Source organism: Chenopodium album, chromosome 17 (assembly GCF_948465745.1).
Source record: "Chenopodium album chromosome 17, dcCheAlbu1.1, whole genome shotgun sequence".
Lineage (NCBI taxonomy): Eukaryota > Viridiplantae > Streptophyta > Magnoliopsida > Caryophyllales > Amaranthaceae > Chenopodium > Chenopodium album.
In genome coordinates, this window is record NC_137850.1 from 43496670 (window position 1) to 43522463 (window position 25794).

The 25794-nt window shown below is 34.7% G+C and overlaps 3 protein-coding genes and 1 pseudogene across 5 annotated transcripts; 2 read left to right on the forward strand and 2 right to left on the reverse strand.

The window, feature by feature from the left end:
* Nucleotides 1-555: 555 nt before the first annotated feature.
* On the reverse strand, nt 556-2757 carry LOC145589805 (leucine-rich repeat extensin-like protein 7). Its single transcript, XM_081646494.1, has 2 exons — nt 1307-2757; nt 556-1141 (listed from the first exon to the last, which is right to left on the reverse strand). Exons 1-2 carry the CDS (start codon nt 2755-2757, stop codon nt 649-651), a joined length of 1944 nt encoding a protein of 647 aa, XP_081502620.1. The 3' UTR covers nt 556-648.
* Nucleotides 2758-5039: 2282 nt separating this feature from the next.
* Nucleotides 5040-10007, forward strand: LOC145589806 (TATA-box-binding protein-like). The gene is made up of 10 exons (XM_081646495.1): nt 5040-5246; nt 5961-6098; nt 7301-7388; nt 7488-7559; nt 7891-7941; nt 8045-8089; nt 8249-8341; nt 9029-9130; nt 9234-9307; nt 9728-10007. Coding segments are annotated over exons 2-10 (603 nt in total). The 5' UTR covers nt 5040-5246; nt 5961-6021; the 3' UTR covers nt 9729-10007.
* Nucleotides 10008-10334: 327 nt separating this feature from the next.
* On the reverse strand, nt 10335-11568 carry LOC145588090 (CCG-binding protein 1-like; annotated as a pseudogene). The gene is made up of 3 exons (XR_014101534.1): nt 11256-11568; nt 11096-11169; nt 10335-10836 (listed from the first exon to the last, which is right to left on the reverse strand). The product of XR_014101534.1 is annotated as a CCG-binding protein 1-like (transcript).
* A 3064-nt stretch (nt 11569-14632) lies between these two features.
* Nucleotides 14633-25738, forward strand: LOC145589807 (uncharacterized). Of its 2 annotated transcripts, none has more exons than XM_081646496.1 (15): nt 14633-15104; nt 16304-16706; nt 17174-17351; nt 17454-17593; nt 18386-19190; nt 19395-19495; nt 19909-20053; nt 20143-20211; nt 20299-20344; nt 20952-21412; nt 21934-22013; nt 22478-22613; nt 24172-24355; nt 24897-24979; nt 25087-25738. In XM_081646496.1, exons 1-15 carry the CDS (start codon nt 15002-15004, stop codon nt 25207-25209), a joined length of 3057 nt encoding a protein of 1018 aa, XP_081502622.1. In that variant the 5' UTR covers nt 14633-15001; the 3' UTR covers nt 25210-25738. The 2 variants fall into 2 exon arrangements, with proteins under 2 accessions (XP_081502622.1, XP_081502623.1); XM_081646497.1 differs by lacking the exon at nt 14633-15104 and adding an exon at nt 16227-16270 and having other exon boundaries at nt 16399-16706.
* Nucleotides 25739-25794: the final 56 nt, after the last annotated feature.

Consider the following 25794-nt stretch of genomic DNA (forward strand, 5'->3'; position numbering starts at 1 on the left):
AGTTTAACTACATAAATGTTGTATGGTATAAAAAAAAATTCAATATAAAAGAACAATGTTGTGACGATATCTTTAGATTCATTAGTTTATATATGTATTAAAGTATATGATTATAAGAAAGGTTAACACTTACTAATTTAACTTCCAATATAATTCTTCGTAAAAAAAAATAAAAAAAATTAAAAAAAAGGAAATAAAATCCATTACAAAAAGGTCTTATATAAAGACCATGATTAATAATAATAATTCAATTTTATCCGTGCATGACACGGGTCTTACACTAGTATATACTATAAGGAAATAAATGCATGTTCTCTTATTACAATGTTGTAAAAAATTGTATGGTTCGTATGAAAGAAGTGTTTTTCACTTGGCACCTATTTATATACTCTATTAATTACTCGAACATGAGTAAATATATGTTTACAAAATAGACATCAGTATTAAAATGTAGTTAAGAATAATTGGCAATACAAAGTATTAACTACATAAACATTAATAGTACAAGTATTTCGCTCAATGAACATCATCATCTTCTTCTTTTCTTCCTTTTTTTTTTCTATTAATAATACAAGAAAATGAGTGGGTATAACTTTAATAAATCTGATGAAAAAACCTTCTTAATTAGCTGTAATGAACACTAATTGATTAATACCCTGGGAACATGGGTGGTGGAGGTGATGAGTATTGGAAGCCTATGTTTGGTGGAAGGCTAACATCAGGATAAGGTGGGGGTGGAGATGGAGTTGGAGGCGGTGGGGAGTGTACAGGTGGAGGAGGCGATCGAATAGGTGGTGGAGGAGAGAAAACGGGTGGTGGGGGTGGAGGTGAGAAAACAGGTGGGGGAGGTGATGGCTTTGGAGCTGGTGGAGGTGATGATTTTGCTGGTGGTGGTGGGGGAGAGTAAATTGGAGACGGTGGAGGAGGTGAGTGAACTGGTGGAGGAGGTGAGTGAATTGGTGGAGGAGGTGAATGTACTGGTGGTGGTGGTGGATAAACCGGTGATGGTGGTGGAGGAGAGTGAACTGGTGGTGGTGGATAAACAGGTGATGGTGGAGGAGGAGATGGTATGGGTGGTGGAGGCGAGTGAACTGGTGGTGGGGGTGGTGAGAAAACTGGCGGTGGAGGAGAACGTACTGGTGTTGGAGGTGGTGAGTAAACAGGCGGCGGAGGGGAATATACAAGGGGTGGAGGTGGTAAGTATACCGGCGATGGAGGCAAATGTACTGGTGTTGGTGGTGAGTACACTGGGGTAGGGGGTAGAGACTCTTCTGGTGTAGGTGTAGGTGTAGGTGTAGGTGTCGATGGTCGAACAGGCGATCTTTTATGATCATCTGGTGTTGGAGCGGGTGCCATTGGTGTTTGTTCAGACGGTTCTGGTGGTGTAGATGGTCTAACTGGTGATCTTTTGTGACCATCATCTTCTGGAGTCGGTGTTGGTGCTTTGGGGTGATCTTCATGATGATCATTATGCTCAGGTGTAGGAGGCTTAGGTTGCTCTCCTCCATGACCTCCACCGCTGCCTTTACCAGGGGTAGGCTTAAAAGGTTGCCCACCACAATTAAACTTTTCACAATCAACTGTGTTTGAAACCATTTGGAAACATTCTTTAGGGGATCTTTGATTAGGCCTACCAGGCAAACAATTCTTCTTGTCTTCAAAATTAACATTCCTTCTTAGAGATGGGTCACAACTCTTACCCTCACCCTTAAAATAGTTGCTAGAAAACAAAAATTGTTCCAATAGGGGCAGCTTGCAAATATCATCAGCAACAAATCCAGTGAATTTATTGCCTGACAAGTCAAAAGATTCCAAACTTGCAAGGCTCGAGAAACACGTTGGAATAGGACCAACAAACTCGTTCTTAGATAAATCTAGAACGGACACATTATGAAGCAACCCAATCTCGGCTGGCAGGCAACCACTTAATTTATTTCCTCTGAAAATAATTTGATTCAACTTACCTGCCATGTTACCTATAGTTTTGGGGATACATCCAGTAAACTTGTTGTTTGCTAATACCATAAGAGAAACTGTTGAGTTACCAATGGTCTCTGGAATGGCACACCTAAACCTATTATCGTTGAGCAACAATGCGTCCAAAGGCCTATTAAAGACCTCTGGAGGTAAACAACCCTCAAAGTTGTTGAATCGAAGATCAAGATACTTGAGTGTCTTTAATTCAAGCACAACCACCGGGAAAACTCCTACGAAACGATTATTACTTACATCAAGCTCGAATAGAAGTTGAAGTTTTGAGAAACTCTTTGGAATAATCCCACAAAACCTGTTAGAGTTGATGTGGAAAAGGGCTAGGTCCGTAAGGAGGCCTAACTCTACGGGGAGATAACCCGCTATGTCCTCGTGATTAAGGTCAATGCCAGAAACCACAGTTACCTTCTCGTCATCAAGAGCCGGGGAACAAAACACTCCCTTGTAGTCACATACATTCGGACCATTCCAATTTTTTGTGACGTGGTTTGGGTCTGAGTAGATGGCTGACTTCCATGCTTGGAGAGCAATGTAGGCTTTTCGGAGCCTTGGATTTGGGAATGTGAATGGGACATTTACTTTTTGGTCATAGTCATCGGGAAGGTCGTGCCCATTTTCGGTGAGGATGCGGCGTTGGCGACGAGTGAGGAATGCAGCCTCCTCGTCTGTTAGTGCGAATGAGGGAGAAGAAAATAAGGATGATAAGATGAGGAGGGATAAACAACAGCCTAAAGGCCGAACTAAGGAAGGAAAAATCTTCCCCATTGATGGCAATTAGGCAAGGTACCCTTAGAAGTTAAATGATGTTAATATGGAGGTAGAAAAAACTGGTTTGGTTTTTTTAGACAACCAATACTGAAGCAATTTTTTTGCCGCAGATTATGTTAACTCTCTCATACTCCTTAAATTTTGAGGCAAATAACTAATGTTGGATGACTTCTTGCAATTTCATTATGGGTAAATGATGTTTACTAAAAATAACTACTATCCCCCTTTTCAAGTAATCAAAAGTATCTTATGGTTGAAATTCATACAATCGTCACATTAAGTTTTTTTTTTTTTTTTTTTAGAAAAATTAATAATTTTTGGTTGATTTACATACTCTTACTTTGTCATTGTCTTTTCATGATTAAAAAAAAGAAACAAAATTAAAAATAAAAAATAAAAAAATTGACCATTCATAATTAATAATTAATATCATATCACGAGGTCTTTTTCTTAGAGAAACCTATTTGATTTTTAATTTGTATTTATTTATTTTAAAAACCCTTATTGTTGTATAATTAAATTAGATTTATCAACTAGTATATCGATAAAAAAAATCTCTCGCCTCTCCTCTTCTCTCCTCCTCTCTTCTAGAGTTTAATATATATATAAAATCCGCGCATTGAAAAATAGAACTAGTATTTAAAAATTGAGGAAATATATATAAAAAAAGATATATATATACAATATATCAAGTACTATTGCATGTATATATTTTGATCTTTCACGTGAAAAGTCATTTGGACCTCTAAATTCAATAACGGAGTAGTATTTAATTTTGTTAGAAACGTTTAAAATGATGAATGGAAGCAATGTCATCAATGATGAGATGGTTATGAGATGTAATGGGTTGATATCTTAAGGATCTCCCAAGGGTGGCGTGTAAAGAAGAGATGACATGTATGGGTTATTTGATAGTACAAGGTAAAACAAGTAATCATTAGTAATCTTGAATTGTGTTTACAACATGCATGTCAATTTATATGTTACTATATATAAGATGAGGGAAAAAAAATCCATGGAGAATTGATGATGAGAAGAAATAGGAAAATTTCAATGTATCAATTGTTAAGGCTTTTGTCAATACTTTTGTATGAAGTCATTGTAAACTTTGAATTTAATCACCTAAGTAAGAATCAAAAGAAAATTGTTCACATCAAAATTAGGTATTCAAGTAGTTTACAATTTTTTATTATTAAGTAATTAACGTAATTTACCCTTTCTGCATGACACTTAAATAAATACCTTCCTCCCTACAAAATTAAAAATTCAATTTCACTATCTAGCTATGAATATATGGTGTGAATTCTTGTGAAAGGCCACTTGTACTACCAATTGAGTATATGAGTTCAGTTCATGAAAACTTAGTCTTTGTTGCATTCATATACCCAATGAAAACCAAAAATACTTTAGGCACTATGATTGCCTATTTGCCTAAATCTAAAGGCTTAAAAGGGGTTTGGATATATGTGTTTTTCTTGATGATGCTAAATTAACTTAGTTCTCATTAATTAGAAGACTGATTAGATTAATAAAAAAATGTAAGGTAAATTGCCCATCCTCTTTTGTAAGTCTAGGAAATTGAAACGAATATGACATTGCTCAATTAATCATAATCTCTCAACCTCACTAATAGTATAAAATTGTAATTTTGGTCATGACAGAGAGTTACATTTTTACCCTAAATCATACATGAGCAAGTTAATAAATTATACTTGCATAATAAGATTAGATGTCAACGCCCAAATATGTGGATTGGTTTAGAAAGTAAACAACTTAATGCCACTTTGCTCTCATTGTAACAGTTGAAGATCACATAACTTACATTACACGAGGTCATTTTCCCTAATCTAAATGCATAATGGTAATTGAGTATTTATTCCCTCATATCTTGTTAGAACAATTAAAATTAAAATGTTTAAAAAAGTTAATAAATCTCTCAATTACTAGAGTGACCAGACCGACTTGACCCGACTTAACCCGTACAACCCAACCAACAAATTAGGATAATCCATGAACCCACGGAGATTGGAGGGAAAAAACTCAAATAATTCCACCCAAAAAGCAAAAACTCCCGCTTGTGCCAACCTCACATCACAAAAATCCATCCTACAGTACATATATATACTCATACCCCTAAAAAACCGAATGACAAAAATACCCTCATCAAAACGTTGACCCTAAATCACTCTCAAGGGTAAAATAGTCAAAATTACACCGACGTCACCACATATATATATACACCTCATCACCTCTATATATCTCTAGATCTTTCTTACCTCTCCTTCGCAACAAACACCCTTTTCTCTCTCATATATCTTCGAGCTCTCTCTCTCCCCTCATATATAAGACTATCAATTTCTTCAAATTCGTTACAATTTTACATATAAAATACACGCAATTTCAAATTCTTGGCGCTTGATTTCTCTACCGTTTGATATAAAGTTCTTAATTTATAAACCCTAATATTTGAAATTTCTTTTAATCAGGTAGATTCGTGCTTCTTCTTTGCTGAATTTGTTGGATCTTGTATGGGTTTTGTGTGATTGTTGTACTTTGTTGTTGATATGATGATGAATTTGGAATCTGGGTTGTTTTTTTTTTTTTTTTTTTTTGAACGTTATTGAGGTTGATTTCGTCGGTAATTGGATCTTGCTTCGTTAATGGCGATTTTAATCGGTGGTGGTTGAGGATGCTGACGCTGTTGTTTTCTTGATGAAATGTTTGAGTTTTGTTGATTGACGAATTCTTGTTTGCTTTGATTCAATTTGGGGATTCTAGGGTTTTCTTTCCCTCTTTAAAAGTTCATCAATTGTTTAAACTTATAACGATGAATACCCACCTGCAAATTTCACCGGAAAATCTAATGGAGTAGGAAATATCATGTTTTTTTTGTCGGAATTAATCTGGGATTTTGTAATTTTGCAAGAAAATAATTCTGGGTTGTAAATAATATTCCCTTTCTCCTACATAAGCTACATTTATTCCGACATTAAAGATAAAGATATTCTTGATTATGTTTGATTGGTCGTAGAATATATTCTGCCGTAATTTATATTGTAGTTTTGGTGTAAAATATATGTCAATTGATGATTGACTTGTGTTAATTTTTGCACCTTTATTTTGATAGTGGTGGATTGTTAGGACTTTGATTCTGCCAAATATTATGTTTTATAAATGTTAATTTTTCTCCATTTTGACAGCTTGTGCTAGAAGGTTTTAGTGTGATTTGGACGAAAGAGAAGAGAGTACGGATAAATATTAATGGCAGAACAAGGCTTGGAAGGAAGCCAACCGGTCGATTTGTTGAGGCATCCATCTGGGATTGTCCCAACTCTTCAGTAAGTCTCTGTGAGCTTATTGAGCAATGGTTTGTTTTGAAACCACAAATGTTGTTATGGTAGTAATCTTCCAAAGATGCTTCAATTTTGCTGAGTTGTGTTTTCTTTCGAGATTGGATATGGCGGGATGGTGTTGAAAATTGTGATCATGTACCCCAGCAATGTAAAGAGGGAATGTTTCTGATGTTCTTGTTTGAAGTGATCATTGTAGCTTTGTACGTTTTGTAATGTTCAGCATAATGTTGTAAACGACTTATTTTTCGCAATTTACTATCGCAATGTTTTTGAGTACATTTATCATGAATGTCCGTGATGGTTGATGGTTTGGTAAACCTAGGTGTATACGGTAATAATAGGGATGTCTAATGGACAGGCAACTTGTTGGAGATTATATATTTGAGATTTTGTAGATTTCTTCTTTTGTTGAGCTTGTAATGGAGCCTGTGAAAATAGAATCTTTTTCCTGCTCACCAATTTTGCCTGTGTCACAGGGTTATATTTTGGATGATATATAGGTGATAATGCTAACCCTTACAATCTCAATGGCCTCTATTTTGTACTGTGATTGGGTTTGTTTTGGCAAACATTTTCTATCTGAACTTGCAGACTTTTAATGCGATTAAAAAGCTTATTGCACCAGATTCTTAATTCATTTATTCTACTTGGCAAACTATTTGTGTAAGTATTTTGTTCTGCCCTTTATTGGCAACTTTTCTTCTGTTAGTTTCATGAAGTTTTGATTTTTCCATATGGGTCTTGGGGTTCTATACTTCTATATGGATTATTAGACTCGTCAATTCAGACATTGGTGTTTTTTACTTATTTCTTCATATTTTTTTTTTCCTAAGATGATGAATCAGTGAGTTTGTTGTGTAACTGTAGCCTTACAATTGTCTTCTGTTGTCCACTCTTTTTACTAAACTTTAGCAAATCTCATTTTAAAAATTAAGATAGTTTGGCCATTATGTAATTGTAGCCTAACTGGACCTTTTCTCTATACTAAGATTGCCTTATCCCCTCTCCCCTACTTAAAGCAAGGACGGTTAAAAAGCTGGCATGCAGCAGAAATTCATTATTCATCTATATTTTTCTACCTGCGTGATGTGTTTCTTACCTGAATGTTAGCATCTCCTTGATGTGTTTTTAATCTGAATGTATTTAATTCGAATGGTGTTCTCTTTATGGCTTGTTTCTGATCATAGGAACATTGTCTCAACTGTCAATTTGGACTGCAAGTTAGAGCTTAAAGCAATTGCTTTGCAAGCTCGTAATGCAGAGTATAACCCAAAGGTATACAATTGTTTTACAGTTGTCATTTTTCTTCATACAGTTTGCCTTCTGCTTGTTAGTGCCTGAAATACTTAAATTTGTACTTTCTGTTCTGTTTAGCGTTTTGCTGCAGTGATTATGAGGATCAGGGAGCCAAAGACAACTGCCTTAATCTTTGCTTCTGGCAAAATGGTGAGTTTGAACCTCTGATAGCTAGACAAAGAATAGCAGCAATGTGGCACTACATCATAAATATTAGGCATAGCAAATGGCGTGACATTTTGTTGGCGTTTTTTTAAAAAAAATGTGATAGTAAGCATAAAGCTTTGACACCCAAGTCTTAGGTTTTAGTACCAACAACAATATGTGTTTAAAGGTCTGTGGAAAATTATATAGAAAATTATTGCCAAAATAAACCCAATCAACTTCTCAGTCTGTTATATTGCTCATATTTTGTTAAGTATGATTAGTGTTCAATTGGTGCTGATGCTTCTGATTGCCTGGTGGCTACTTATCAACATAGGTCTGTACTGGAGCTAAGAGTGAGAATCAGTCAAAACTAGCAGCTCGCAAGGTTAGTTTTATGCAGTTGAAGTTTTTGCTTTTGTTATTTGTGTGTGTGGGAATTCACTTTTTCTTACGTAAATATCTCTTTCTTGTGATGTTCTCTCTTTCAGTATGCTAGAATCATTCAGAAGCTTGGATTTCCAGCAAAATTTAAGGTATTATTCTCCTATCTTTTCTTTGTCATTTTACTTTTTTTTTTTTTTTTTTTTTGGTCTTTTAATCAATTTATCTTGTATTGAACAGAATGTTGATGGTTCCATTTACCAAGTCTCATTGTAGATGGTCAAAAATTCTAAAAACTACTACTTTTGCAGGATTTCAAGATTCAAAATATTGTTGGATCATGTGATGTTAAGTTTCCTATCAGACTTGAGGGGCTTGCATATTCTCATGGCGCTTTCTCTAGTGTAAGTATTTTTAGCCGATCTTTCTCCAGCTCCTTTTCTCCCTTCTGATTCTATGAATGCTTTTTTACTTTTTTAGTTTCTGCTTGTTGCCATGACTTGTCGTTTTCTCCCTATCTTGGCTGCAATCAATCAACAACTCTGGTTATCTTATAAGGGTTGACAGAGAATTTTGTGACCTTAGCTACTAGTTTGATTATTGTTTCCATTTGCTTTCAGACAAGAGATTCAAGTATCAAGATATTTTAATCCCTTCTGGATAATTTGATGGATCTTCTGTTTTCTTTGAACTTTTGTGTTGCTGAATGTTTGGTGGTGTGCATATTTTGTATTGTTAAGTAAATAGTATCATTCTGGCTGGCCGAAATTTTTTTCTTCATTAGAATATGAGTGTCATGATGGCCACATATGGGATTTCATGGCTTTCATGTTTACCTTTGAAACCTGCCCCTGCTATTAAAATAGAGGTCCCTTACAGCAGGTTGACGTTCATATGAGTAATCTTGATGCTCTTTACTGCTTTTCTGTCTCTTGGGTGGCTTGGTCCGGATTTGATGGAAGGCTGAAAGTATTGAGTATTTTATTTCATGCATTCACATTTATTCATGTTACTTGAGCCTTTTGTAATCATTTTGTTAAATTATGATAGTAAGAATGCAGTAGTGATGGTTGCTCTTTTTGTTCGTGTAGTATGAACCAGAATTATTTCCTGGCTTGATTTACCGAATGAAGCAACCTAAGATTGTGTTGCTTATATTTGTGTCTGGGAAAATTGTTCTTACAGGAGCTAAGGTAAGATTGTTCACTCTGTAAGCTCAGACCTTTATTCTACCCCAACCCTATATAACCTATAAGAAATGTACTTTGAGATAATCGGTTGTCTTTTGATCTGCAGGTGAGAGAAGAGACATATACCGCATTTGAGAACATATATCCAGTGCTTACTGAGTTTAGGAAAAGCCAGCAATGGTATGGACAACTGCTTGTGTTTTTTGTTACAACAGATGTTTGCATTTTGTTGAATGTCGTTACCTGCCAGTCAATTGTAGACCATGGGAATATTATCTAACAAGGATACATCATGTGTCCCTCAGGGCTTATTTGATTTTAGGTCATTTCTGCAGAAACAAGTTAGAATATCACCATCCATAGTGAGATTTTACATCTATGCAAAGCCACATAGTAGTATCTTTTATAAAACATCATTAGAGGAAATACATAGACAATCAAAGTTTAACCTAAAAAACTAAAAAATTGACTTAATTTTAAAAATGAAAGTACATTTTTGGTGTATCAACGAGGAATTAAGGAGTGTGTATTAATCTTATACGAATCTAAAAGGCTTATTTGTCCGTTTTCCACTTACAACTTGCTGTTTTGTCATGACAGATGATTATCAGGATGAAATCAAGGGAGTTGCTGAGCAACGTCTATTCTAGGACTTATCAATGCTTCATCAACTTAATTGTAAATAGATGAAAGGAGATCTTGGTGCCTGCTTCTGCTGGATTCAATGATGACTTGTAATATGCGTGGCTGTGGGTGTCGCTAAAAAAACATTTTTTTTTCATTCCCCCCCTTCCCCTAGATGGTATAAGCTTCACAAACTCTAGTGTCAAAACAGTAACCGATAATGAGAATTACATAAATTTTGGATCAAACTCTTTTAGATGGTTGTGTATTGCTTCGTCCTCTTTTTCACCTTTGGCTTTGTGTGAACTGTCTAAATTAAGATTTAAAAAATCAGCTTTTGATCCAAATATGCTATTATTTTTCGTAGCAAAGGGCTTGAGTTGGCTTTCTCTTTATTGTATTATCCTGATGTCCTCTGGGTTGAAACAATAACAGCATTCTAATTTGATGAAGTTGCTAGTTATGGTGTGGATTATGCAAACTCCAAAAAGTCAGATACTAGTATAACAAACTAACAAAGTAACTAGAGTAAGCAAGAAAATCTATGTATCCACCAAATTAACTTGATTTTCATATATATATATATATATACAAGAAAACTAAACTGTTAATTAGAAATAACAATATATTACAGACCCTACAAAAGAAACATACCACTAATCTCAAAACTTAAAACTCCATATATCAGCAACTGTAACTTATTTAAGCACACAACGAGCATTAATTATGCCCTTAATCTCAGTTTCGAGTCTGGCAGACTCTTCAATCAGTTTCATGGTCCGGAACAGGAGAGTACCAAGCAGGGTGCTTGCCTCTATGTCTTAGCATCCTAGTAAAGGAAGAATCAGGCATCATTGATTTCTCGTCTTCCTCAATTTCTTCAGCAGTCCTGGGCAATCCATCTGGTACATGTACATGTATCTTTCGTTCACCTTCGCCTTCTTTTCATCGCTTGCCTGATGATCATTAGATGCCTCCTTGTGTGCTTTGTGAATGGCTGCTACTCCATGGAGACACCCTATTAATGATTTCACTCCACCCGCTTCGATTATTAGCCTCTCCACCTCTTCTTTTGTTGACTCCTTCTGTAAAGTTTCATCAATAACATAAATCCTAATTACAACATTTGTTATACCTCCAGAAAGTATTTGTCACATATACTTTTTTAGGATGTCCGAAATAAATCATCACAACTTCTCATGATATATAAACAGGATGATATAACTATGAATGTTAAGCATCCTTTCTTAGGATGTTCGGAATATATTATAACAATTACTCTTGTTATAACTCGATGTGACAATTTATTCCGGATAAAACGAGTATTTAACAAGCAATCCTTACCTCGAGTTCTTTGAGCTCGAAATAAGCTTGCCAACAACTGTAAGAATCTTCACCTTCAAGTACCGAGCAATAATCTGCATCAAACACCAAAAAAAATCCCATTAATTCCAAAAAAAAAGTTGTGTAATCAATTAAATTCAAAAGAAAGAAGAGAAATTACCAGCAATTTGTGTCTCAGATTTCTGAATCAAAGGAGGATCTTTAACAGCTCTCTCAAACTTGCTTCTGCTAAAAGGCTCCAATTTTGGCACCTTATAATCATGATTTTTCGCATTGCAATTTATGACTGAATTAAATCTCTTTGAATTATTACAACATGAAAAATAATTTCTAGATTCCAATAACAGAGTTGATGAACAACAATTGGATGCAGAAATTGCCATCGACCCACTAATCATTTTTATACAAAAACAAAAATTTGTATAAATTATTCTTATGTTATGAGATAATTTTTATTGTTTGAGTTGGGTTTTTCTCGTAGAAGAATAGATTATAGATCTAAAGATATTAATACTTGTAATTGATTGAATGAATAAAAAGTGCAGGTGTTTGTTTTTGGATAAGATGAAGGGATATTTATTTTGATATTTTTAAGAAGGTTAGAGTTACTGTCGGTTAGGGATTATGTTGGTGACAGACCAATCATATGTTAAACGATGTGGAAAATTAAGGTAAAGATGAGATCTTGACCGTAAAGAGTGGATGAGGGTGGTTTTATAGAGAATGATGTAGGTGGTTAACATGGGAGCAACTTGGTCGCAATAATCCAATCCTAGGGGCCGCCGTCTCAATCATCGAGTATTCGAGTAACATGTTTAGCGTTTGGTGCATGGTTTTTGCGTATTAAAAGTCAAGTATATTTGGGTTCATATAACTTCGGGTTGAATTGGTTATTAGGACTTACAATTCGAAATATGAGACTATATAGTCCCAACTAATTATGCTTTATTTTTATAGAGTACATTCTTTTTCACTCGTGTACCAACAATGTATAGTCGTAGGGAGATATGGAGACTCATATGAAGTATGTCTCAAAGACCTCATCTACTCCATACTGTAAAACAATAAAATAATTTTTACAAAAACCTAACCCTATATATGTATGAAGATCAACACTAGTAAAAAATGAGTTGTACCCAGTTAATTCTCCAGGTAAACAAATTTTGTTTATTTGGGGGCATAATCGTCTTTTCAAATATCAGTGGAGGAGTATATGCATCTTTTCATGTACTAGTTGAGGGGTACATGTCTAATTTCCTCACCAAACAGTAAATGCAAGTTGCAAACAGTAATTGAACAGCTCACCAAAAGTATTGAATAAATGACCACGCTTTTTCAGTATATTTACAAAAATGCCACCAGATTAACAAAAATTTGTTATGTGGCAGATTAACTTGTATTTGCCCGTAAAAAATAGGTTATACTATGTGAGCAAATTCAAGTTTATCAAATAAAAAACATGAATTGTTTTTCAAAGGGTGTATTGGACAGTTTACTCATGAATAGTAGGGAGAATTTTGCCATTTAATAATTTTGTCAGCCAAATTCAACTAATGACGTTAGCCTTGTCGTTAGTAAAAATTTACAGGCAAATTCATCTTTCTTCACTAGAGAAAGCCGGCGAGTCGATCCAAACGTCGGCAAGTCTGTAAGTCGATTTTCTTCCAATTTGGTGTATGTATAATGGTGAAAATTCAGAAAATTATAATGGAGAAATTCAAACTTCAAGCCCAATTTTAGCTTTAATAGAGGACATGGTCACCCTTACCCTTTGGGGTTGACCATGCCCTTAATTTCAACCCTATTTAATTTCTAGGGTTTTTCGTTTATATCGGCGCCTTGGGGTCATCTTCAATGGTGTCGCCTTTGATGTGAGCTTCAATGGAGGAGAAAATAGGAAGGAGGAAGAAGGAAGAAGGATGATGATGATGCAATTGACTTCATTGTTGAAGAAAATATGGTGATAAAAATGGTACCTTCCTTCGTTGTTGAAGGGAAAAGCTGGGTCTTCTTTGTATTTCTTCTGTTTGGAATGAGAAGATGAGTAACTTTCGTTAGTTAAGCTCCAGTCTTCGATCAACACGTGATTAAAAGAGGATGAAAATATGTTTAAATTAGCCAGTGCGAGATTTAATGCAAAATAATTACTGAATTGCCATTTGATAAACATTTTAAGTTTATCAAAACGATAAACCTAGGCTTCCTTATACTATGTTATTTAATATCACCACTTATACGTATTAATTTACAGATTAAAATATTTCCACATGATTTGAATTTTTAATGAACTTTACTAATTTATTCATTTAATGTACTACCTCTATTTCTAAAGTTCGACTGACTCATTATTCATGTGATTAAAATAAAATGATTTTAACTACATTTTAATGATTTATTCAATAGCGTGGGACTTTATTTATTATATTCCCCTTATTATAAAATTTTCAAATATCAAGTTTTTATATTTTTCACTTATACATAACTGAAGTCTGGAGATATTCATACTCAAAGATGTCTATTTTGATTTTTCCCTCAACTAATTAAGGATTGTGGATTATTTAATTAAGTTTTATACAACATAAGGCCCTATTTCTTCACCTTATATTTTTGAAATTATTTTTACTGAATGTATATTATTTTGCTAAATTTAAATTATTAAATTGATTAAAACTTATCTTTTCTTTTTAAGGAATAAAACTTATCTTTTAATGAATTTAAATTATTTTAACTAATTAAACCTTATTTTGACTAAATATTATTGTTTTAAGGTAAAGGGAACATGATCTAAATACATGGCTTAAACAACTCAACTCGCTACTGTACTGTACCCAAGAACGAAAAAGTAGTAGTGAACAACTAGGGGTTGAAATGAACCAAGCCGATCAATAGACTAGTCGGGTTCGAGCTCGATTGAAACTTGTTCATGTTCGTTTATTTGATAAATGAGCCGAATTTGAACAAATTTTAAAGCTTGTTTGGTAAATGAGCTTGAACATGAACATAAACATGCTCGTTTAGATAAGTTCATGAATAACTCGTTTATTTATGTTTGCGAACAACTCGTTTATTTATATTCATGCACTATTGATTTATTCACAATTGTATTAAGTCTTAAATTTTTTAATAATTATAATTTAATTCTTGGGTTTATAATTAAGATTTAACTATTTATGATAATTTTGAGATTTTTAAAGGTCAAAAGTACAAAGCTTGTTTATTATTAAGCTCGTTTATGAAACGCTCGTTTATTATTAAGCTCGTTCACGAAACTTTCGTTAAACGAACTATTCACGAACATATAGTATACTAAATGAGTCAAGGTTGAACAAATTTTTGAGCCTAAGCTTAGAATTGAACTCGAACTCGCCTAAATTAATTAAGTTTAAACATAAACAACGTAATACTTAATTCAACTCAGTTCGGGTCATTTACACTTCTATAAACAACCGGTTAGCCACACCGCAAAAAACATAGGTAAATTTGTGCCTTTTCCCACCAAAACAAACCGCAAATTGTCCAACCGGTAAAAAAGTTTGTAACGACAAAATTCACCTCAACTCAGATTCCTCAAAATTCCTTTCTTATTTTCTCTCTCTTCTTCTAAAATGGCAGACACTGAATCTTCTTGTTCTTTCTCGTTGTTTGCATCTCGCAATCCCTAATTTTCCGATTTTGACTTCCTTTTTTTTTTTTTTTTTTTTTTTTTTTTTTTTTTCCGTGGCAATTCAATTGGGCGACCCAATTTTAATCCAAGAAACCCTAACTTTTTTCGCGAATGATCTTCATCTTCCTCGACCTTAGACATATGATTCAATCTTTCACCTTAATTAGCTTGAATTGGAATTGAAATTGGAATTTTGATTTTCGACATTATTAAGCAGAGGAAATTTTTAGGGTTTTGACGCAATGAAGCGTCGGATGGAAAGCATCCAGGATCTCGTTGAAGAAGCTAAAGTTCGTTTTCTGTGGTGGGCTTTATTCATCTTTTCTATTACTTATTTCTTATCTCGTAAGTTCTTTCTCTTTCTCCTTGATTTTTCAGAATTCTTTAATTTTTTGTTGATTAGTTGTGATTTTTGTCGCTATTTTTTTTGTACTTTTTGGGGTGGTTGTTTGATTGTGATTGTTTTACTTTTTTTTGAATGTGATTTTTTAAATTTTGAATTTTGCTTTTGTTATCACCATCTGTCTGTTGAGAAGATGATGATGGTTTGGTGATAGATAAGTTACTACCGCGATTTACGAAGGCTAATTGGAAAATGCGGGTTGAGGAAAACATGCATAATTAGATGCAAAATGAATAATTCTAAGTGGGAAAAATGCAAAATGATTGTAATGGCATTGCTGTATTGCCACTCATGGAGTTCAATGTGGGGGTAGCTTTCTAAACTATGGTATGAACATTATGAGAGTACTAGTTTAGTTGTGATCTTGTGAACATGGAATATCGAGGTTGAGGTATTGAAAGTTTGAAGGATAAGTGATAGTTCATGATGGACTGGTGTTTATGGCTTTATGTTGAGAAGCTAGAAGTGACTATAAGAGTATTATGTGTCACTTGTTCTTTACACCCTTCTTATTTCCCAAATACATATAGGTTTTTAGAGGATCTTCAGTGAATATTTCTAGTCGACTGGATGCTATGTTCTTATACCATTGTCTCCAACCTTGGAGTGGCAGACCCAAAAGTTAGCTGTTTAGATTCATCCTTCAACTAGACCATTTCGTAGATGTAGTCCAAAGTGACTTTAGGCCAAATGGCCAATTAATGGCTTTAAGTTTGTCAAGGTCTTCAACCACTTTTTATATAAATTACTTCTTGGGTTTTTGTTGGTCGAAGAAAAACTTGATCTTTTTTATATCTGCTGAACTCATAACCGGAATTTCTTTTATGGATTTCCTTGTATTTATTCTCTCAAATTCTTAAAAAAAAAAAAAAAGCAGGAACGTTGTAGTTTGGTATCTGCGCAATGTCAATATTGTCACCAACACGGGCTATTATGTTGGATTGAGTAATAACCATTGTTTCCATCATTGTACTTGTGGTTGTAAATGGTGTGTTGTGAATATTCTTGTTCTTTGTTTAGGACAAAAGCTTGAAGGTTTTATGGGAAAGCTTGTTTTTTGGAACAACTGCAATTGACTGATTAGTGGGTTTTTTAGTTGCATCCTAAGGTATGGATTTGTACTTTTCTGGAATGTGTGCAGATACAAGTAAATCAATGTGGATGAATGTCCCAATTGCAGTTGTAATTGCAATTCTTTTGCGCCATCTAACAAATCAAGTAGAATTTCATTTAAAGGTTTCATCAACCAGCAAACAAACATACCTCTCTCATTTGGGGAAGAAGCAACTTTCAGTGAATGATCCTCGTCTGTCTACAGTTCCTCCCCTGTCAAGATGGAGGGGGAAGTTTGAATCACCCATTGTAGAGGCTGCAGCTGAGGACTTTGTTGATAAAATCATAGAAGACTTTGTTACGGACTTGTGGTATTCCAGTATAACACCTGACGAAGAAGCCCCTGATCTGATGCGTGCCATTATATTGGAAGCCCTAGGAGAAGTTGCTGGAAGGGTAAAGGAAGTGAACCTTGTTGATTTATTAACAAGGTAAATCTTTTTTTTTTTTTTTTAAAAAAACTTTTCATTAATGTGCCTCTAGCTTTAATAACATGGTTAATCATTTTTCTTTTATTAAAAAGGTTAATAATTTTTTTTATCGATCCTGTATGTTTTTAACCACTCCTTTAAAACTTTCTTGAATTTTATTTTTGGTTTTCTTTTAAAACTCCCTTACCTTTTCTTGGATGCTCTTTTGTTTGCTCACTTAACTCACTTTTTTTTCAACTCTTTCAAATGATTATCTTGTGATGTTCCTTTCTTTATATCGTACGATTCCTTATGACAATTCATGTTAGCTGATCCCAAATCATTTTGGGACTAAGGCTTTGTTGTTGTTGTTGTTGTTGTTGTTGTTGTTGTTGTTGTTGTTGTTGTTGTTGTTGTCTGTAGCTTATATAGTTGCGACCTTTTGAGTTCTTGCATCGTAACTATCAAATTTATGTATGATGCTTCAGGGATATAGTTGACTTAATTGGTGATCATCTGGAATTGTTTAGAAAAACCCAAGTTTCTATTGGTGTAGATGTTATGGTTACTCTGTCTTCTGAAGAACGGGATGAAAGACTCAAACATCATCTTATGGCTTCTAAGGAGCTCCATCCAGCATTGATGTCTGCTGACAGTGAGTACAAGGTGTGAAAGGAGCTATAAGAAGCTAAACTTTTTCCAATTTTTATATTGGGATTTCTTTCTAAATCCATTACTTGTGTATAACTTTCTTCCTGCTCCCTATAGGTTCTGCAGCGACTCGTGGCTGGATTATTGGGTTTGGTGTTGAGGCCAAAAGAAGCGCAATGTCCTCTTGTTCGATGCATCGCTCGAGAGTTTGTAACTTGCTTAGTACTGCAGCCTATTATGAATCTTGTGTCTCCAGAGTGAGTCCAAGTTACCCCCTTTTCCCCTTATCTTACTCATTGTTAAAGCTTTGGGTTTCCTATCACCTTCTTTCTTATCTAAGTGGCTTTGCATGCTTATTGACATGAGAAGATTGTGTATAATTTATTTTTCCATCGGCCTTTTCTGGAAGGAAAACTTTAGGTTGTCAGGATCATGTTTTCTTTGACAAAAAGCACTGGGAAGAGCATTGGTTGCACCTAATTAACCTCCTAAGCGATGCAAGGGGTGGATTTTCATCAAGGGGGTTCTGGTTAGGGCTTTAAGGGTGGAGTCACACTATATTTGCTTGGACGGACAAAGAGATCTTCGTCCTTGGGTGGTCCAGTCAATCTTTCTGATCTCTGATATATAGTGTAGATGCTTTTTCACCCATTCTTTTCATTTATGCCTACATCATTTTTATTTTATTGCACTTGGATGCTTTCTTTCTTCGTGCTCTGGATTCGAATATTCTTACTATTTTTTTTTTAAAAAAATTATTTTATTATTATTGCCTTGTCTTGTCAAATTTCTAATATTTTTCATAAGACCAAATTATGTGATGTCAAGATGTGTCTTATTATAGTAGACATTGTCTGATATAATATCTCCATGCATCTAATATATTATTGACTTATCAATTCTGTGTCATCTCTCTTTCCTCATCCTGCAACATAGCAAGTAGTTTTTGTTTGAATGATCAAAACTGAATATATAACATTATTTGTGGGTTGAATGGATGATCAGTTTGCTCAAAGAACCTTTCTTGCTTTCTTGTGCTGGGCTTTTAGGTACATCAATCAGTTGGTAGAGATTATTCTTCTTCAGGTCAAAGATTATTTAACTGGCTTAGATGGTGATGATCAACCATTAAAGGCAGATAATGATCAATCTGTTGGTGAAGGAAGCATAGGTACTGATGAAGCTGCATTCAAGAGGCGTAAAGACTTACATAATCAAGAAACTGAAATGCCACAAGGTGAAAGGGATGTGCTGAGGACATTGGCTTTGGAGGCTTCATCGGTTCCCTCTTCTAATCTATCTTATCAAGAGCCTGTACAGCCAAAAGTTGCAGACTGGGCACGAGTATTGGATGCTGCAACCCAGAGAAGAACTGAAGTTCTTGCTCCTGAAAATCTTGAAAATATGTGGGCTATAGGAAGGCACTATAAAGAAAAAATCAATAAATCTGCTAAAGGACATCCTCCTCAGGTACCAGATAACAAATTAGTGGCCCCCCTTGCTGGATCAAATTTCTCTGATTCTGCTAAAGAGGGTAGCAACAAGAAGAAAAGAGTATCTCCTGATGTGGAAAGGGGTTCTTTAAAAAGCATGGCTTTTGTCCGTGAAATTGAGGATGCCAATATCATCACAGCTGATGGAAATAAAAGTAGGCTTAAGAGATCCTGTAGTACTTCTGATCTGAAAGTTGACTCTGAAGAGAAATGTCCTAATATTGGTGTAAGCCAAAGTCTTCTAATTTCAGAGGACTTCTACAGCCCTGATTTTGGAAAGCGCAGTGAACAGAAAAAGGTTGATCTTTCAGGTTCTGTGATTCGTGCTGAGGGATCTCACTTTCCCAAGCTTATGTGTCGGGTTAGTTATATTTCACTTTTACTTTCCTTTCTTGGCAAAAATATGAAAGGCCATTGTATGTAGGTTGCAACCTTTCAAGAAATCCTGTTTTATTGCCATACTTTTTTTAGATATAAAATAGTAATCATGTTCACCTGTTTGTTCATTTTAATTGATTAATTAATTAATTACCTTTTGATGACAACAAATTGACATGAATGACAGGTTGTAGGAGCATACTTTGAGAAAATTGGATCCAAATCTTTTGCTGTTTATTCTATTGCTGTCACAGATGCACAGAATAATAAGTGGTTTGTGAAAAGGAGGTGTGTATCGTTTACATCTTCTATCATAATATTTGAAACGTGAATCCTCATGCCTTGCAGTGGTCTTATATTCTTGTCTATCATGAACAATTTCTGAATTATCAGAAGTTGGCATTGTCTATGAAAGCTGTTACTTTCTGTGTACTTGAGCTATCCATGGATTTCTTTTCTGTGAAATCTGTGACTGGCTAAATTATTCTTTTTTCCCGTTGTTATATATCTTACTCTTTTGCAAGATATGCATAGAATTTATTAAGTTACTTATTTTTGCCTTTATGCTTATATATATATATATATATATATATATATATATATATATATATATATATATATATATATATATATATATATATTTTGGAACCCTTGTGCTTATATGATCACTGATAAGTTCACTTTGATATTTTTCTGTGCAGATACCGGAACTTTGAGCGACTGCATCGACAACTTAAGGATATTCCAAATTATAACTTACATTTGCCTCCAAAGAGGATATTCTCATCCAGTACTGAAGATTCTTTTGTGCATCAGCGTTGTATCCAGCTTGACAAATATTTGCAAGTATGAATAGAGTATGTTCAACTGTTGAAATTCTCTTTTTGGGTACCATGATCCATCTAACATCTGAAACCTGAATCATCATGTCTCAGGATCTTTTATCCATAGCCAATGTTGCTGAACTGCATGAAGTGTGGGACTTTCTCAGTGCTTCTTCAAAGGTGAGCTCTCTGTGATGTTTCACTTAATTGCTTAACAAGTGATGATTAATCTTAACTCTAACATGAACACATGTGTATTTTTTGAAGAATTACTCCTTTGGAAAGTCACCTTCAGTGATGAAAACACTTGCAGGTATGCTGCTCTAATTTTTGTGCTCATCCTCTGTGTTGATGTTGAGTTTAATTCAGTTGTATGATTGTCTAATGTTTTTAGAAGTGCTTTTCTGCAACTAGACTTTAAAGCTCATAATTTGTGATGGTTGCAAATTTTTAAGTTATTGAGAGTAAATGTGACTTTTCTGTGTTGTGTGATTTACCCATGAAAATGACATTATCTTTTCCTTTTAGCCCTGGAAGGGATGCATGTTTTTGTGAAATTGTTGGACCTAAATTAGCATACTGGCTCAGGCGTGATGTCTTCAGATGCCATATCTTTATTTTTATTTATTTTTTGCTGTGTGGAAGAATATTACATTGCTGTAGCATTTGAATGTTTTAAAGAGGGTTTATTCTATAGCTGTACTTAACTTTTTTTGTGATTGTCCTAATACTTTCTGAATATTGATGTGCATTTAAGTTTTGATTGGTGATTGCATAATTGGCCACAGCCTGATGTATGTGCTTAAAGTGTGTGTTGACTTTGTTTTAAAATTACGACTCAATTGGTGATTGCATAGTTGGCCACAACCTGATATATGTACTTATTGTGTGTGTTGACTTTATTTAAAATTGTGACTCAGTTAATGTTGATGATGCTGTTGATGATATTGTACGTCAGTTCAAAGGGGTCTCAGATGGCTTAGTGCGCAAAGTTGTTGGTTCATCTTCATCACAATTTGAGGAGCTTACATCTGTGCCAACCAGAAACTTATCTTTGAATGAACGTGATTTGTATATGCACGGTTCATTAGATGCTTCAATTGAAACAGTTAATAATCTTTCTGATAACGAGGATGGTGATAAAGATGGAAGTCTTGACCGTGACACAGTAGATTCTGGTGATAACGGAAGTGGGTGGCATTCAGATAATGAATTGAACTCGAAGAGCTTTCCACCTCGAGTGGTCAAGAGAACTGGAGATGCTATACACTCCCATACTGAGGCGATGCGACCCTTAATGATGAAATCCAACTCAGTTGGAATAGCGAGTTTGCCAGCTATGCCTCATCCTATGGGCGATCCTGTTGGAGTGCCACCTGAGGTATAATTATTTATTCAAAGTCCAATCAAATTACCATCCGTATAATTATGAGCTATGACAAGTGCTTTTTTAATATATATATATATATATATATATATATATATATATATATATATATATATATATATATATATATTTCTCCTCTTCCATTAATGTTGTAAGACACTGTATTCTTTGTTACATGATTATCTTGGTTTAGGTTTTCTTGCATTATAAGCTCTTTTTTTTTTTTTTTTTTTTTTTTAACCTTTTAAAACAAAACATCTTGTTGTGAGTCTTTGCTTGGTTATATTCCCTGTATCGGTGCTTTACCTATTTAGGTATGGAAAGAATGTGTTTTTTTTTTGCCCATACTCATTATTTAGACCTGAGTTCTTGTTAGTCTTCTGATTCAGCTTTTAAAATCCTGTCAGATTCTAGATCACAAATGTCCTTTAATATATCGAGTTGAATAACAAAGTCCCCTGCTTTCATTAATTAAGTAATGTTTGGTTCTTATTATATTTTTATTTATGATGCAGTGGACACCACCTAATGTTACAGTGCCTATGTTGAATTTGGTTGACAAGGTTTTTCAGCTTAATAGAAGAGGCTGGATAAGGTAAAGTTGTTTGGCTATTTCCAATTTCCCGTCTCGCCATGTATATTCTAAAGTTCTAATTCTTTTCCGAGTATTTGCATGTTGCTGGAATCAGTGATCTATAGCCCTATAGGGTTACAGAATATGTGTGTTAGTAGGGAGTTGCTTCTTTTACTGCAAATTTCCTCTGCTATCTATGTCAACTGCATAATGCTATTGTCTCATCAATTAAGAGTGAGGATAACAGCTTCTTCACTCTCTCTCTCTCTCTCTCTCTCTCACATCCAGATCCTGCTCCCTGGCCTAGGCTTGACAATGTGATTTTTTGGGTGTAATTCATGAATTTGAGAAGAATTTGGGAACCATTGCATGGGGATTTTACTTATTTTATATGGTCATTTTGTGTTTCATACTTTTCACAACCCGTCCTTTGTGGGAAGCTAAGAATGAAATTTTGTTCTGCTCTTCTATTGATATTTCCACAGGCGACAGGTCTTTTGGATCTCAAAGCAAATACTACAGTTAGTAATGGAAGATGCTATTGATGACTGGCTATTGATGCAGATTAATTGGTTACGTAAAGAGGATGTTGTTGCTCAAGGAATTCGGTGGGTCAAAGATGTAAGTACTTGACCTTTGCACCCTCTGATTATATTAAGGCCCTTTGGCTATTTTTACATGATAAAGTAAATAATGGAGGAAGTACTTAAAAGTTAATAGTCAAAGTTACATGTTGGCAACCGTGTCGAGTTAATATGGTACAACTAATAAATTGGAGGATATATCATGTGTTTTCAATTTGTTATATATTATATTACTATGCTTGCAGAGTACTCGTAATAACATATGGTCTCCTTTTACGTGTACTTGCAAGTTTAACTGGTAAAATTAATGCTTCCATGAGACCCACAAATCATGATATTATTTTCATTGAATTTTCGTCAATGTACAATCATCCAACTAGCTCATTCATTCTTTAATGTAGCCAATGGGATTGTCCACATTGTTTCTGCTATAAAATAGTGTCAATAGCTTATGTTAGAAAATTGCTATTATGCCACAGGTGGTTGTCATCAGCCTAGGGCATTAGAGTAAAAGTTTCTAATAGCTTCTATAGGTTCTTGTTGATTAGAATAAGGACTTGCAATTCTTATAAAATACAAAAATGTGCACGACAAGCTATCTCGATCTGTTAAATGGAGAGTTGTAGATGTTTAAAGGACATGCAATTCTTATAATATACAAAATTGTGCAGTACAAGCTATCTTAATCTGTCAGCATCTACTATGAAATGAGTTGATTTTGATGCCTCCTTCTGTAGACAAGCTTATTTCAGCAAAGATATGATTCTGAGTAGTCCATTTAGCATTTTAGCTCAAATTGGTGCTGTTGTTTCAAGCAGCATGGACGCTATGAGTCTAGAACTGTAGAACCCTTGCAAGATTGCCATTTTTCTTCCAATGACTTAACGCTGTAACTATTCATATACTTGAGCAACTCTTTTTTAAAGGGGATTTTGGGAAGGACATTATGGATGAGGGGTTCTCAATTGTGGTTCATTTGGAGTGCAGTCAACCGATGAATTTTTGGTGGTTTTGAACAGTTGGCAGCTGTGGTTAATCAAGAATAGATATGCTGAAAAGTATGAAGGGAATTTTTTAAAGGGTACTAGGTTAGCATGTGAGTTTGGAAGGATGCAGTACACTTGGTGTTTGATGGTACATCATGAATAGATGCAGGGAAAAGAATAAAAGGAATTATTTAGAGGGTACTTGGGCAGCATGTGAGCTTGGTCGCTTGGAAGGGCTTAGTATAGTAGTTGTTTGAGAAAAGCTGAACTTCAAAATTTTATTGAGATGGAATATGGAAACAGATTTCAGATCTGTACATATGTCTTAATTCAACATAACTAAGATAGGTTACCCTAGGATGATTCTGGCAATACCCAAATTGATGCAGAAATTCCACCCCACTCCTGCTGATTGAGGAAAATAAGTCTTAATTTATACCCTTTTTCTTTTCTTTTTTTTTTTGGTTGAGAATAGGATGTCTTTTTCTTGTTGGTACTTTATATTTTGATTGGTATTCCATCATGAAGTAAATCCCTTAATGTGCATAATTGCATTTGATTTGTGAGAACTGTAGGAAATTCTCATGTATTTGTGTTTATCTGCTTCAGATTCTTTGGCCAGAGGGCAAGTTTTTTCTCAAGCTAGAGATAGGTGGGTGTGGATTGGATGAAATGGACAATAAATCTTTTCAAGCTACACCTCGAGCAGCCAGCAGGAAGTCCCAATCTAGTTCATTTGAGATACAACTTGAGGAAGCTCGAAGAGCTAGTTTTGTGAAGAATATGCTTTTCAGTAAGTGCCATCTAATTCATGACTTGTAATTGTCTCGTAACCTTGGTTTTTGTCGATTATTGTCAGTTCAGTTAGTCCTCTACATCCTTTAATGGAAGTACTTTCTTTAATCTTCCCTCGTATGACTTCTCTGTCAATTAATGACGAGAAATTTGCTGTTGATTGTGCAAATAACAACTGTTTCTTCTTTTTCATTTGGTACTTGGGTGTGTGGGACTATTTTCTATTTTTAGTGGCTCGTTTTAACTTGAAAAAATGTAGGTTGGTAAAATTTGATGCGAAGCTCAACTTTTGAGAAATTAAAAACGTGGATCTGCTTTTCTGCCCCTCCTTGTTCCGAATTTTGTTTCATCCCTTGCATCTGGTCTTGGGCATTTTATGTCAAATTATTATATTTATAATCTTAATAATTTAGCTTTAGTGCATAGTTGTATTGGTATTCTCATTGGAAATACTTGTGGAGGAGGTGGAGCAACGATATAAACTCTAGGCTCCATTTTTATAAGGTTACGAGGTTTACTTTTCTCTCCTCTTTTGATAGATGGAGCTCCAGCACCCCTAGTCAGTATGATTGGTGCAAAACAGTACAAACGATGTGCACGGGATCTCTATTTTTTCCTTCAGGTAACAACTATCATTTGCCTATCAAGATTTAGGCACACATTTTTTCCCTCTTACTTTTATTGCGGTTTGAATGTACACTTTATATAGAATGTATTTCAAATTTGCAGTCTTCAGTATGTCTTAAACAAGTTGCCTACGCTATCTTGGAGCTCGTGCTTGTATCAATCTTTCCTGAGTTGAAAGATCTCGTGGATGATATCCATCAGAAGATGCAGGCTCAACATGCTTAAGAATTAACGGGGGGTAAATCATTTGAGATGTGCTTGTAACTTTTGGAGGAAATGTTGCACCTCAGAACAATGTTATTTTTTGAAGATCGCCCATCTGAAAGCTTCTGTGATCTTCCTGAACAAATCAGAAGGCAAGTTTTGGGAGAGATCATAAAAGGCAAGGAAAGAGAAGGTGATCTGATCCATGCTTAGAGTACAAAGACCACCACGAAAAACGAGGCAAGACGGCACTTTTCTGGACCGGGTTTGGATATGGATTTTTATTTTGGATTTGGGTAGAAGGGGTAAAGCTATGGTGTTTGTGTTCACAGTACAAATGTGTACAGATTTTGTATAGAGTCCCACTTTTGTTACCTACATATTCTTCTCTTAGGCAAACCCCTGAAAAAGGGATTTTGTATTTTTTTTGTAAATGTGTAAAATGATGAAACATATATTAGATGAGTGCCATTTCATTGTGCATAGTGAGTTTCTGGATCTTTGTAAGTACCCTAAAAAAGTTTGTGTACTTGACAAAATTTCATGTGTACACCATTTCCTCAGTTTTTTTTTATCAAAACAAGATTCTTGAATTTGGCCTTCAAA

Excerpts from the sequence above, each read along its gene's own strand:
- LOC145589807 (XM_081646496.1), top strand. The coding sequence starts at position 15,002 with ATGAAGCGTCGGATGGAAAGCATCCAGGATCTCGTTGAAGAAGCTAAA. Across the intron at positions 20,212-20,298 it reads TTCTCAGTGCTTCTTCAAAG|AATTACTCCTTTGGAAAGTC; the intron begins GTGAGCTCTCTG and ends TATTTTTTGAAG. Across the intron at positions 21,413-21,933 it reads CTGTTGGAGTGCCACCTGAG|TGGACACCACCTAATGTTAC; the intron begins GTATAATTATTT and ends TTTATGATGCAG.
- LOC145589805 (XM_081646494.1), bottom strand. The coding sequence starts at position 2,757 with ATGGGGAAGATTTTTCCTTCCTTAGTTCGGCCTTTAGGCTGTTGTTTA. Across the intron at positions 1,142-1,306 it reads AAAAGATCGCCTGTTCGACC|ACCAGTACGTTCTCCTCCAC; the intron begins ATCGACACCTAC and ends ACCACCTCCAAC.
- LOC145589806 (XM_081646495.1), top strand. The coding sequence starts at position 6,022 with ATGGCAGAACAAGGCTTGGAAGGAAGCCAACCGGTCGATTTGTTGAGG. Across the intron at positions 6,099-7,300 it reads GGGATTGTCCCAACTCTTCA|GAACATTGTCTCAACTGTCA; the intron begins GTAAGTCTCTGT and ends TTCTGATCATAG. Across the intron at positions 7,560-7,890 it reads TCTTTGCTTCTGGCAAAATG|GTCTGTACTGGAGCTAAGAG; the intron begins GTGAGTTTGAAC and ends TTATCAACATAG.